The sequence below is a fragment of the Eschscholzia californica genome, unplaced genomic scaffold (assembly GCF_041429995.1).
Source record: "Eschscholzia californica isolate CP2 unplaced genomic scaffold, dmEscCali1.0.p SCAF_6, whole genome shotgun sequence".
In the NCBI taxonomy this organism is placed as follows: domain Eukaryota; kingdom Viridiplantae; phylum Streptophyta; class Magnoliopsida; order Ranunculales; family Papaveraceae; genus Eschscholzia; species Eschscholzia californica.
In genome coordinates this window covers 25,099,345-25,111,986 of record NW_028238483.1, presented here as the reverse complement: position 1 = coordinate 25,111,986, position 12,642 = coordinate 25,099,345, and the positions used below count along the sequence as shown (strand labels likewise).

Genomic DNA, 12,642 nt, shown 5'->3' with positions numbered 1-12,642 from the left:
AAATGGTGCTTCGGATTTGTGGAGTAATTCCATTTTCGATAAGTTAATTTCTTTGAAGCTTTGTTTTAGTGAATAAAGATCCCTAAAAGAACAGAAGAAGTTTAAGAACAAAATTAATGGTGATGGTGTATGAAGATGAACTATGAACTTTTATTGAGGAAACCAAGAAACCGAGATAAAGTATTGACAGAAACTAGAATTTTTTGTAACTAACCAAACGGTAGAAATTTGAGAAATAGTTTTTGAAGTATCATTTTTTTTTTGTTGAACTAGTTTTTGAAGTATCATTTTCCTCAAGAAAATGTTTTTCAGAGAAACAGTTTGTCCTTATTTTTCTTTTCTTTCCCCAAATTCCTATCAAACACAACCTTAAAAGTTTTACAATCCCGAAGTTTCATCAAACAAAACGATTAGATCATACAATTAAAATCTAACGGTTGAGAAGCCAAAGAAGTTCTTCCCTTCTTCATACAAAAAGACTGGATCCTTTATAGTTGGAGAAGGAAGTGAAGCTCTGAATTGCGCAGAAAGGAGGAATCCATCCATGGAGGCTGCCCTAAATTATCATTATATCAAAATTACAACAGAAAACTCTCTAAATCAGCAAATGGGTTCTTCTGTATTACTCCAAAAAGGTTATTTTCTTTTTGGTGGTCACACTGAAAAACCCTTCTCAACTCACTCTCTTTCTTCAACTCTTACCCCAAGAAGAACTATTAAACTTGGTAAATTCAAGTCCCTTTCATCTCCAATCTCTTCCGATCACATCCAGAATCAGTTCAGGGAAGAGGGTTTTAAAGGTGGTTGTAAGTTCTTTTAGTATACCCATTTTACATTTTATTTGATTTCAGTTCATGATGATAATCATATTGCCCTAATTAACTTACCCAATTGTTTGATTTTTGTTTTTAAAAGGGTGTTTTTTCTTTTCTGATTTATGTATTGATTTCATTCTTGATATTTGATCCTGTGTGTATTGTTGGGGTTTAAGAAATTTTAATGGGTTTCTTTCCTTTTCTGCAATGATTGAGTAATTGAAGCTGAAAGCAAAGAAGATGATCGAATTTTAAGAATTTCTTCTGCAATTAGAATCATTCCTGATTTCCCTAAACCAGGTGATTAATTTTCCAATTAGTCATTTAATTATCTCATTTGCTCCTTTTGAAGTTCAAAAATCCTATTTAATTTCTGGGTGTTTAAGTATATTAATGAATTCAGTTATTTGGGTTATTTGGTTTCTTTTCTGATTTTCTTCTTTCTTGATAGGGATCATTTTTCAGGACATCACAACTTTGCTTCTTGACCCAGAAGCATTTAAAGACACCATTGATCTGTTTGTCGAGAGGTACAAAGACAAACACATCGATGTTGTTGCAGGTGAAACTTTGTTTAGGTTTTAACACATTTTCTAGCTTTGTCATTTTTCATATTCCAAAATTTCTGCCAAGATATATGAACCTTAGCCTCATAGCAATCAGAGATAATTCATGGAAATGTTTGAATTATCCGTCAATTTATCGAGTAACAAATCGGTGGCCGATGTTTTAGAATCAATGAACACTTAAATTTTGTATTTCTCTATAGCTTCGGACCAAGGCACATGAGGTCTATCTTTTACGTGAAAGACCTTAAGTTAATTCTTCATTGTTTGGGAGCTTTTATCAATCTTATTCGTGTCAATTTGGATCTACTTAAATTCATGGATACTGTAACTTCTTGATATCTTCTGTTAAGTGTTGGTTATAACAAGTCTAAACTCTCGATGGAAATAACTTTTTTAATTCTTCGTTAGAAGTAACTCATATAAATAGTTTTTTTTTTTTTTGAAAGTAACTCATATAAATAGTTACAATACCAAAGCTATTTCGTTCTTGCTCAAGTCATATGGAGACTGACTATCATACTTCACCCTAATGTCGAGCGAAGATTCACCAAGCGATACATTGGTTAATACCATTTAATACTAGTTAGTTCAATTTGCATAAATAACATCTGGTTCTAATTCTTCTTCAAATAGCCCAGTGACTGTTTTCATTTTGAAATTGATCCCAATCATGACTTGAAACAGGATCAAAGAATCAGACTGATCCCCATAATGCCAATCTTGTATATTTCAATTCCCAATTTGACTAACGGATATGATAATCTTGAAAACCCTCTATAACCAGTGAATCTTCTTAACCAGAAAATCTTATATTTGATTATGACAGGACTTGAAGCAAGAGGTTTTCTATTTGGTCCTCCAATCGCATTAGCTATTGGTGCAAAATTTGTACCTATGAGAAAACCCAAGAAGCTACCAGGTATGTATGATTAAGTTTTAAGTTTCCATTAAGTATTATTTAGTAATTTTGACTCCGGAAAATGCTATCTTAAGCAATATGCTGAAAATATGACCAAATTTGAGGTCCTACAGTGGTCCTTGGCAGGGCCGGTCCTGAGATTTCGGAGGCCCGAAGCGAGTTTTAAAAATGGGGCCTATACGCGTTTTACAAGGAAAAAAATTTCTATATCAGAACTTTCTGTGTTTTCTTTGCACATAATGTGAGGTTTAAACATAAAACTTGTGTTCATAACTTGCACTCTGAGTTGAACGATCTAGTTGAGTTACTCGAAAATCAGCACGGGTTCGGAGAGAGCCCTCGTCGGTCCATGAACGACCTCACAATTACGTGATTCAGTGAATTCAGAATTCGGCTAATCTGTATATTGTTTAGTATTTTTTTTAAACCGAAAAAATATATATTAGAAAATTATTCTCCGAGAAAAGAGTTTCAACTTTTTTTTTTTAATGTTAATGGGATAGTATTGATTGTGGTTTGATTGTGATTGTGGCGCTGGAGGTTTTATAATGGCGGTAGTTGTGAGGTTTAATAATGGTAGTAGTTGTGGTTGTGATGGTGGTGGTAGTGGAGGTACAGTGGTAGAGGTTTAGTGATTGGGGTGGTGGTGGAGAAAGTTTAGTAATCGTCGTGGTAGTAGAAGTGTCAACCAAAGTAATTTTTTTAAAAATGTACAAATTAATGGTGGAGATAGTGGTAGAGGTTTAGTAACCGTGGTTGTAGTAGTGGAGGTACAATGTGGAGGTTTAGTAGTTGTGGTGGTGGTAGAAGTCAACCAAAGTAGAAAAAAAATACAATTAATAAGGAAAAAATGCTTATGCTTGAGATCGAACATGGGTTGTTTGGACTCCTTACCATGTTTCCTACCAATTGAGCTAATGTTACTTCCTTGTCTTTCTTAATCATTGCTTGTATAAAGATGCAAAAAATGAGGCCCCTTTGATTCTCAATTTTTTGGCTTTCGTGAGGCCCCTTGGCCCTGGGGGCCCGAAGCGAGGCTTTGCTCGCTTGCCCCTCAGGGCCGGCCCTGGTCCTTGGATAAGTCTAGACAACCAGGTAATACTAAATAATCAGGTGTAGCTCGATTATGTGATGCCCCAAGCTTTAACAGTTATCTATATTGTCTCCGTTTTAGACACCTAGATCCAAGTCCATTGGAAGGGGTGTTGGTTTTGGCGAAGGCTTCACGAGCTCACCGAAAAGGGCTCGAGACTTACAAGCTTCAGCACACACCTATGGTCTAAGGCTCCAGACTAGTCCCACATCGCTTGTGAGAGCGTCCGGAGCTTGGTTTGTAAGTATAAGCTCAAGCTTATTACGTGTCAATGCCTTTTGTGTGAGCTCGTGGAGTCTTCGTCACGAACAAAGCCTGTGCTGTTAGGCTTGGGACTGGGTGTCAATAGGGGGGACAATATCGACAACTGCTAAGTTTTAGGGTGTCATAAATGGTACAAGAGCGGAGGGCGGAAAGTAGCCAAGGGTGGGGGGTTGTGATAATCCTACATCTCTCGAGGGAGAGTCCGGAGCTTGGGCTATAGGTGTAAGCTCAAGCTTAGTAAGTTTCAAGGTCTTTTGGGTGGGTTCGTGGACCCTTCGCCAAGATAAAACCCCCATACCTGTTGGACTTGGGCCTGGGTGTCAAAAGAGGGGACAATATCGATAACTGCTATGGCTTGTGGCGCCATAGATCACCTGCATACTATGTTACGACTTCGGAAATTAATCTGAAGGATTTGTTAGACTAGTGATTGGAAGAGAGTGGATATAAAATGGTTGTTATGATATAGATTGCAAGAGAGTGTTCCAAGCGAGGGTCAAAAGTTTTGGTATCGAATACCGACATGCAGTTAACTGGGTTGTTTAGAAGTCTAGAAATAAGGAAAATTTCAAGGAAAGTTAATTTTGATAGCATGATGCTGTCAATTTTAACTTCAACTTATTTTGGGCTAAGAGAAAGAGTTGGAAGTAATCTTTCTTTTAGGTTTTTTAGCACGAATAGGGATGCTATTGTACAACTTCGTTATTTTTGAGTCCTTTCATGGTATATAGTGTAGGATTCTATGGCAATCATGCTTGTACATCATTGTTTATTAGTGTAAATCCTCCCTTGTCAAAAAAGCAAGATATTAGATGCAGGATATATTGAGCATGGTAAAAAGTTTTGCGCAATGATCTACAAATGCTACATATGGGATAGATCTATTAGTTTATGACAGATTTTGTAGTCCATGGAATGTCTTGTTTGCTCCATAGGAAGTGGCTGCTTCTGTTCCTAGCAAGAATTGTCATTTGGAGTCCTGAGAGCAAACTTGTGATTTTCTAAGAAATCTCTTGCTTTCAGCATTTATAATCATGATATGTGGGATATAGAGACGTGAAACTTGTGCTATCATTTATTTTCAGAGTGAAATAAAAATAGTGTACTATAGTTTCACTATTACTGTTTAGAAGGTGGCATATTGTCTGTATACTCTAAGTAACTTCAGATATTGAAATGGGCTATTATTTTTTAGATATATTACACTTGTATTCAAAGAGGTTGGAATTAAACGTCCTAAAAGAATAATGTTGTAGTCGAGTATTCATTAATTAGCTACACAATTTGTTCTTTTCTGTTAAATAGTCACGAGATTTGGTATTTCACTTTAGTTACTTGATAGATTGCTTAAACTCTGTATGGATCTTAACTGTTCATCAGGGGAGGTTATCTCTGAAGAGTACACTTTGGAGTATGGAACAGATAAAATTGAAATGCATAAAGGAGCTGTACAGGCAGGAGAACGTGCCATTATTATTGACGATCTCATTGCAACAGGAGGAACCTTATCTGCTGCAATCAGGCTCTTGGGTAATTTGTCAATGCAATGATGCATTTTTTGTAGGAAAAGAAAATCTTATTGAACGATGATAATTTCTTTCTGAAGAACCCTCCAAGAAATGAAATGCTCGTACTTTATTATTTTGTTTTCCCAACTCGCATGATAATACCTGATGCACAATTTATGGAGGTTTGTATGGAATAATTTTTCTTGAAAACTTTGAATTAATAGAAGGGAAAAAAGAATACAGAGGAAAAACACAGGAAAAGGGGAGGCTTGTATGGAATGTGGATAGAATTGTCCAGCTCGGCTAACTCAATAGTTGGGTTGGGAGCTCGGTCGAATACCCAGCTCAGCATATATATATATATATAATATGTATGTATATAGCACATATGCTACTGAAATGTTTGTTGTCTCGTTGCAGATCGCGTAGATGTTGAGGTGGTTGAGTGTGCTTGTCTTATTGAATTGTCCGAGCTAAAGGTATTTTCCTGCTTCTAAACATATAATAGTATGTCAAAAATAATTTGGCTTCTACCATTATTAGAATAAGTGTTGAACAGTTGACTTGGACATCTTCGTTTTGGTTCAAGTATACACTACCTCCATTTTCTTTTTCGACCACAAATTTTTTCTTGAAAAAGTTGAATTTTAGATTTTCATCGTAAGGTATCTATTTATATTTATCTTAATGAGATTTTCAATATGTAACCCACTAAACCTAGCACTCTGTGGCTCCACTATCTCCGCCGCATCCTTCATAAGAATAGGGCAACCATAATGTGAATGGACCGTGAGGCTTCGCCAATAAAACGGTTTGTTGGACTGCACTCCGTGTTTGAGTGACAGCAACCCATATTGAAGACACTTTTCAACAGTATTTATAAACGTGATATCCCTCTTCATCATTGTCAATCATGATTATCACCATACTATCAACTCCATCTCGATTCTCGATGTCATGTCCGATCGAAAAATAGGTTATCAAACACTGAAATAGAAGCTTGTTTCTGATAATCACATTCCATTCCAACCTGTCAAATATAGACATTAGAAGATCTATCGAACTTTATCACTGCTGATTACAACTCGGGTGATCCGAATTGGTTTCAGTTTCATTGTTGCAGTTGATTAGTGCTATATTTACTGTATGCAGGGTCGAGACAAGTTAGGAGGCAAGCCACTGTTCATTCTCCTAAGCCCAAACTGATAATCAGAGTGAAAGTATTGAAGGGAACATCTCTCAGACGGTAGGTAGGAGTTGAAAAATGGTCATCCGGACAAAGCTGAAGAAACACTAAGAGAAAATCTTTAAGGTATTGGATTTCAATCTGAACAATGGGTACAAATCGGTAATAAATATCTGACTGTGCATTTTGTTAATAGTTGATTGGTTGGTTATATGATCCGGAACCCTGGTTTTAGGCTTTCATATGTAGCATTTCTGTCACTCAGAGATTAAACTCTTCAGTACACTTGATTGTGTAAGCCTAATAACAGTTCAGTTTCATATTACTTCTAGTTATCTGTAAAAACAAAAATGTTATGGCTTATATGAATAGAATAAGCTATTATGTTATAGAAACCAAAAATATAATGTATGATGTGATTTTTCTTATGATATAAATATCAGCAATTATTTACATTGATGCACATTATTTTACTTCTCAAACGCTATGAATTCTATTTCATTCTAGCATGTCGAGCACGAGATATTGTAGTCTGTAGACGAAATCATCGAACTTGGTAAGTCGCGTTGTGAAAGGCACTTGGGGGCACTTTTAGGCAAACACGGGGCGCGCCTATATAGCATCCCTTTTTAAGAGGATAGGCCCCAAAACCCCATGCATTTGACCGAGCCTATTGAACTTCTTCATCTTTGGATGATGATGAACTTCCTCATTTCAAGATACTGATGATGAACTTCCTCATTTGTTGTTCTTGGAAAAGATCAACCAGCCCATAATAGATGGGAGATGCAAATGTTGAATTTTCTCATGATGAAAGCCCAAGTTCTGTAAAATACCATTAAGGAAAATAGCTGGGTTTTGAGTAAAATGAGAGATCGGATGAGTGATAATGAGAATAGATATTTTCCCTCTACACCATTACCCTCTATTCGCTCTCTTTCTCGAAGCAATACCGCCATGGCTGTCGCAGGGAATGGAGGGATTTCATGGGTAGATACACTCGTTTTGGAAGGGAATGGAGGGATTTCGTGGGAAGATACACTCGTTTTGGAAGGGAATGGAGAGATTTCGTGGGTAGATACACTCGTTTTGGAATTGAATCCACCGGTGGATGACTGGACGGGGGTCAGGAGGGTGATTAATAGCGTCTTGGGGTCGCCTGAGTTCGACATTCTACCGTTTCGTCTGGGGGTAGCTATTTTACGCACATCCCTGAACACGAAACATCTGGGAGAACTGGAAGCAATAATGATCGACGAAGCTGATGCTACTCTCTCTGTTCGAAACTGGGAGCCTTCATGCAACGCCTTAGTACAGAGAACAAGTGTTTTTGCTGTTAAATTGTTTGGGTTGCCATTCCACCTCTGGTCGAACAAATCTTCGCGGTTTTGGTGGAAGGTGTTGGGACTATTCTTGCCATCCATGAAGATACCTCCAAGATGAATAACCTTTGGTACGCTTCGATAACAGTCCTTTGTGAGAAGGACAATGCAATCCCGGTTAACCAGGAACTTGTCATAGATGGAGTTTCTTTCATTATATACGCGGAGGTGGAATCCCTTTCGGATACAGAATCTAAAGTTTGGCAGGAGTTGTTCCCTCCCTACAGAGTTCCAGTGCGTTTGCCTAGGAACTCTTTTCCGATCCTCCGCAGGACTACTCGCCCTATCAATGGAAGTAGCTTGAGTTCTAGCCCTAGTGGGGCTCATTTGGTGGGATCAGTCAGCAGGAAGAAAGACATCATTAATAGACTGAGGGAATCAGAAGGGGGAATAAAGATGCATGAGAAGGAGGAACAGCTAGATCGTTGCACGATAGGTAAAGGGCCTGGGGACGAGGAACAGACAGGTAAAGGGAAGGAGATAGTGGGTGACAAGGTGGAACCTAGTAAAGGTAACCATAATTCAGTTAAGGAACCACCTCAGCCGGAGGAAGTACTATCGGCGGTGAGGGTACTCATGGATATGTCGGTCAAATGGGCCAAAACCAACGTCGGGCCGGAGCGCCTCAAGAAAGCAATTCACAAGGCAAAAGGCTTTAAAAGGGCGGTAGACGAAAGTTGTCTGAGCATGGCATCTAGAGGCACCCCTAATCCATCAGTCTCGAGTGAGCTATCTTTGGAAACCCCAACTCGGGTTTAGAACAAACAGGAGGAGGCTTCGGGATCAGGAAAGGAGGATTTGGGAGATAAGATGAAGGAACTGGGCTGGTCGGTTGGGCCATTTCAGACCACGGTAGCTAAAAGGAAAGAGGTGGTTCAAGCGTAGCATGGAGAGTCTATCCTAGCGAAGCCTCTTCAATTTCTGGCCTCTCTGCCACCCCATCAGGATCGGGTAACAGAGTTTGAATCCTCATTAAATGCAATGAGATCGAGAATCAAAAAGAAGAGATTGGCAAAGCACACTAGGGAACTCATGCTCCTAGAATGGAACCTAGCAACCCCCATGAAACAGATACGGGTAAGAAATATTCTGAAGGTGAAGGAAAGGAAGGAAGGAAAGAGCAATGAGGATGATGAAGAGCAGCCAGACCGGGTGTGAGCGAGTCAATCGACAAGGAGGGTCCAAGGAGGGGGGGGGGGGGGGGGGGTTTGAGGGCCACAGTTCAATCTTTCTGTTGGGGTAAGGTTTTGTGTTGGATGATGGGGGGGGGGGGGTAGTTAGTTAGTTAGTTAGGTTAGAGCCCTTGGTGGGAGGCGTGTCTGTGAGTGAGTAAGTTTTAGTTTTTTCGTTTTGTGGTAGTTGGGGTCACGGTGGGCGCGTTGGTGTTTGTCGTGTAGGCTCCATTCTTGACCGGTTGAGGTGGGCCTGTTTGCTTATGAGATGCCCTCCGTTTGTGGTTTTGTTTCGGGGGAGTGACCGGATTGCTCCCCCATTTTCTTTCGTTTTTTCTTTTGTGTCTAGCTATCTTGTAACCAGTTACTTCGTTTCAATATTAATTCAAATAGTTCAAAAAAAAAAAAATGAGAATAGATGGGACTTGAGCCTATTCACAGGACTTCTTTTAGATAACCATATAAACAGTATTCATAAGGCTAATAGGACAGGAGTCTAGACCTGTTTGAGGGCAGTTAATTAGTCTTATGAATGAAAGTTATACATGTCTGATTCATATAACACAACATATCTCTATAAGAAAGGTTTGACCCTATCACCCTATTGACAAATTAAAGGCCGATAAGTCTCCCATTTTCCTCAAAGAAGATATTAGAGAAGCCGATGGAGCCTCTGGCCGAGTACCATTCACTCATTCACTGACTGGAGTGTATCAATAGTTTTTCCTTCGTCGAGAATGATAAGAAGCATTGCGTTTTGGGTAGTGATTCAAACCATAAGGGTGAAAGACCAAGGATTCAATTGAGGGCCATAGGATCATTTACATCGTGGCAGTGCGAGGTTCAGATCTCCTCGATTTCTCTACCAGAGGAGGTCCAATCTCTATAGACATTGTCACCCCTAGAGAGGAGGTCCAATCTCCATTGACATTCTCCTTCGGCCATCTTAAGATTCTTCATCATCCAAATACTAGTAATTATATTGTGTATACTGGATAGGGTTCACGGTTTAGGGTTTATGGTACGTACCGAGGCATATTTAGAGGGCTTAAAGGTCCCAGTCCTCTATCTACCTCATTGTTTCAAGTCCTCTCAAACATCAAAGTTCCTAGATACTCATCAACATAGACATTCATGCATCAAATCAACCCATGATTAGATATGCTTAATTTAGAATAACTAGTCATTGATGAAGTTAATGAACCAAGATAAACAATGAAGTTCATTTGATATTATAAGCATGAAGAAAATTAATCAGCACAATCTAATCCGATCTTTGTAATTAGGTATATCCATTGTATCAAACTTGGAGTACAGCTACCATTCTTATCAAAGTATCTTGTTTATTCTTAATATATATGATATATAAAAGAGAGAGTGGGCATTTCATGCATGCCTTTGAACTTTTATAATAACATTCTAATCAATCTCTTCATAAATGTATTCTGATTTAGTTTGACTGATAATAATTAAGCAATCAATATCCCTTAAGAGAAACATTAATTAGATGTGATATTTAAATCCAATACCCATCAAGAGGATATGATTACACCTTAGTGATCTAACAATTTGGATTAGTACTTAATCATTTTGATTAATCATGTATTAGGATATATAAAATTATAGAGATTGAGGAGGGAGAGATAGATTTATTAACACAAGAAATCCAACACAATTCTTGTACTATGTATTTGTTCCTAATCATGTCATTGCACTGAAGGTAACTTCATCATATCCAAAGCACCGATGTTCATTCCGTTGTAAGCAATCGGAGCATACATCCATAGATCGTCGGAGCTTAAGAGCTTAATTTGTAGCTGCAAAAACTTCACATATTCAACAGCTTCTTCAAGCATTGTGCTTATATCAACCTGCAAAAATACACATAAAATAATGTCTTATTAGAAGATGATTAACTACTAAAACTAAACCAATAAGTAAACAAAGCTTGTTTTTTTTTTTTTTTTTTGTTGAAAGAAACAAAGCTTGTTTATATTCTAATAATATTGAAAGAATTACATATTTATAATGGAGTTTACTACTTACTTTGGTTCCATTTGGCACAAGATTCTGTAGAACTCTTAATCTCTCATTGATTCTTTCTCTTCTTTTCTGTAAAAATATAGAGAAACGATCGGTAAGCGACTACGATATTTGTTTCAACTAAATTTGTAATGTGATTATAAGAATTTTGTTTGATTGCCTCAAACCCTAATTAACTTACCCTTGCATAGAGACTTTGAGGATCAGTGGCAGAACCTCTACTAGCTCTAGTTTTTCCATTTGAGTTGACCGTCTGTTTCGAGCTTGAATTGGGCTCTTCATTTTGTTCTTGAGAATTATTCGAATCGTCATCTAAACTATTTGAACTGCTAGAACTTTGCTTCTCTTCGTCATCATTGTTAGTGATCGGAGATCGCTTTTGACTCTTCTTGGATTGTTTTCTCTTGTTCTTCGTGACCTGCGTATATACACAATAATATCTGTTTAATAAAACTAGTCCATTCAACTATCTCAATCTACCTATACTTTCATAACAAATTCATTAGACTTACATCGCCGGAAACCCTAGTTTTCTTTTGAGGACTTTCAATCATGTCAATGTTATGTTTCTCTTCCACTGTTGAATCTTGTTCGGGCATCTCAGGTGATTTCCTTTTGTGTTCAAACTTTTGATCATGAACACCAAAATGATGAGTTTCCATAATTGGGGATTCTCTCAAATTTTCATTGCTCATTTCTTCATTAAGAAATGTATTAGTCTCTTCCATTACATTGTTTAGGAAGACTTTAGTTGATGAACCGATGTTTTCGTCATCCACCATAAGATAATTATCCATTGACAATGAACCATTAGTGTTCATAATTGGATTACAATAATTGTTTAGGTAGTAACTTTCGTGGCCGGAAGTTTGTACATACATATTATCGCCATTATCATTAGAATAATAACCTTCTTGAGAAAAACTTTGTGAATCCGAATTAACAATATCGGAACAAATATATGAACCCTCATTGTAAGATGATGAGTTAGTAGTAAGTTCATAATTAGGGAAGCAAGTTGACATGTTTCCCAATAAGCTCGGGTACCCATTTTGCTCGTTCGAATATGAATAGTTACCGAGCAATTGGACCATGAAATCAGCCTCCTCATTCGAGAAAACTCCATTGAATGAGTTCCATCCACCCTCAGCCAAAACTTCTATAGGCTCCATATGTTAATGAACAAATAGAAACCACTTAGAGAAATACAAACAGAGATTATGAATTGCAGTTATCAAGTGTTAACTATTAAAGAATGAAGTAGTAAAGCTCAAATTCGACTCCGTTATTTGATAGGATTGATTAGTAATCATGACCTATTTATACTCAACAAGTGCTAAGAATTAAAAAAATAAAATTGTCTTAAAAATTCTTTATTCCCAATGATTGGTGTTAAAAGAGACTGAGTTCTAGGAATTATTGTAAGCGAGTGAATGCACGAGAAAGATCGAAGTAGGGTAGACCTAGAGAATTCCATTTAAACAACTAAGAAAAGCTTACGTTTAGGCAATTATAGATTAAAATAGTGCAACCTTTCAATGTTGTTAAAAGTTTGAGAACTCAAAAGAAGTTTTAAAAAAACCAAGATAAGAAATTATTATCTATAATCTATAATGAGGGCCCAAAGGAAGATTATACATTAGTCATACATTAGAGTATTAAGTGGGTTGGCAAGAGAGAGATAGAGAGAG

The 12,642-nt window shown here is 37.5% G+C and overlaps 2 protein-coding genes across 2 annotated transcripts; one reads left to right on the top strand and one right to left on the bottom strand.

Annotated features, from left to right (window-relative positions):
• The first annotated feature begins 440 nt into the window (after window positions 1-440).
• On the top strand, window positions 441-6,807 carry LOC147532840 (adenine phosphoribosyltransferase 1-like). Its single transcript, XM_086647415.1, has 7 exons — window positions 441-806; window positions 1,041-1,115; window positions 1,267-1,377; window positions 2,211-2,303; window positions 5,041-5,190; window positions 5,589-5,647; window positions 6,321-6,807. The coding sequence occupies exons 1-7, from the start codon at window positions 545-547 to the stop codon at window positions 6,372-6,374; spliced, it is 804 nt and encodes a 267-aa protein (XP_086503541.1). The 5' UTR covers window positions 441-544; the 3' UTR covers window positions 6,375-6,807.
• Window positions 6,808-10,170: 3,363 nt separating this feature from the next.
• On the bottom strand, window positions 10,171-12,400 carry LOC147532839 (uncharacterized). Its single transcript, XM_086649439.1, has 4 exons — window positions 11,464-12,400; window positions 11,133-11,369; window positions 10,955-11,020; window positions 10,171-10,779 (listed from the first exon to the last, which is right to left on the bottom strand). The coding sequence occupies exons 1-4, from the start codon at window positions 12,121-12,123 to the stop codon at window positions 10,615-10,617; spliced, it is 1,128 nt and encodes a 375-aa protein (XP_086505565.1). The 5' UTR covers window positions 12,124-12,400; the 3' UTR covers window positions 10,171-10,614.
• Between the last annotated feature and the right edge of the window lie 242 nt (window positions 12,401-12,642).

Bases quoted from the DNA above. Each gene is read 5' to 3' on its own strand.
- LOC147532839 (XM_086649439.1), bottom strand. From the start codon at position 12,123: ATGGAGCCTATAGAAGTTTTGGCTGAGGGTGGATGGAACTCATTCAAT. The intron at 11,370-11,463 runs GTAAGTCTAATG...GTATATACGCAG, and splicing joins AAACTAGGGTTTCCGGCGAT to GTCACGAAGAACAAGAGAAA. The intron at 10,780-10,954 runs GTAAGTAGTAAA...GTATTTTTGCAG, and splicing joins TTGTGCCAAATGGAACCAAA to GTTGATATAAGCACAATGCT.
- LOC147532840 (XM_086647415.1), top strand. From the start codon at position 545: ATGGAGGCTGCCCTAAATTATCATTATATCAAAATTACAACAGAAAAC. The intron at 807-1,040 runs GTAAGTTCTTTT...GAGTAATTGAAG, and splicing joins AGAGGGTTTTAAAGGTGGTT to CTGAAAGCAAAGAAGATGAT. The intron at 1,116-1,266 runs GTGATTAATTTT...CTTTCTTGATAG, and splicing joins TCCTGATTTCCCTAAACCAG to GGATCATTTTTCAGGACATC.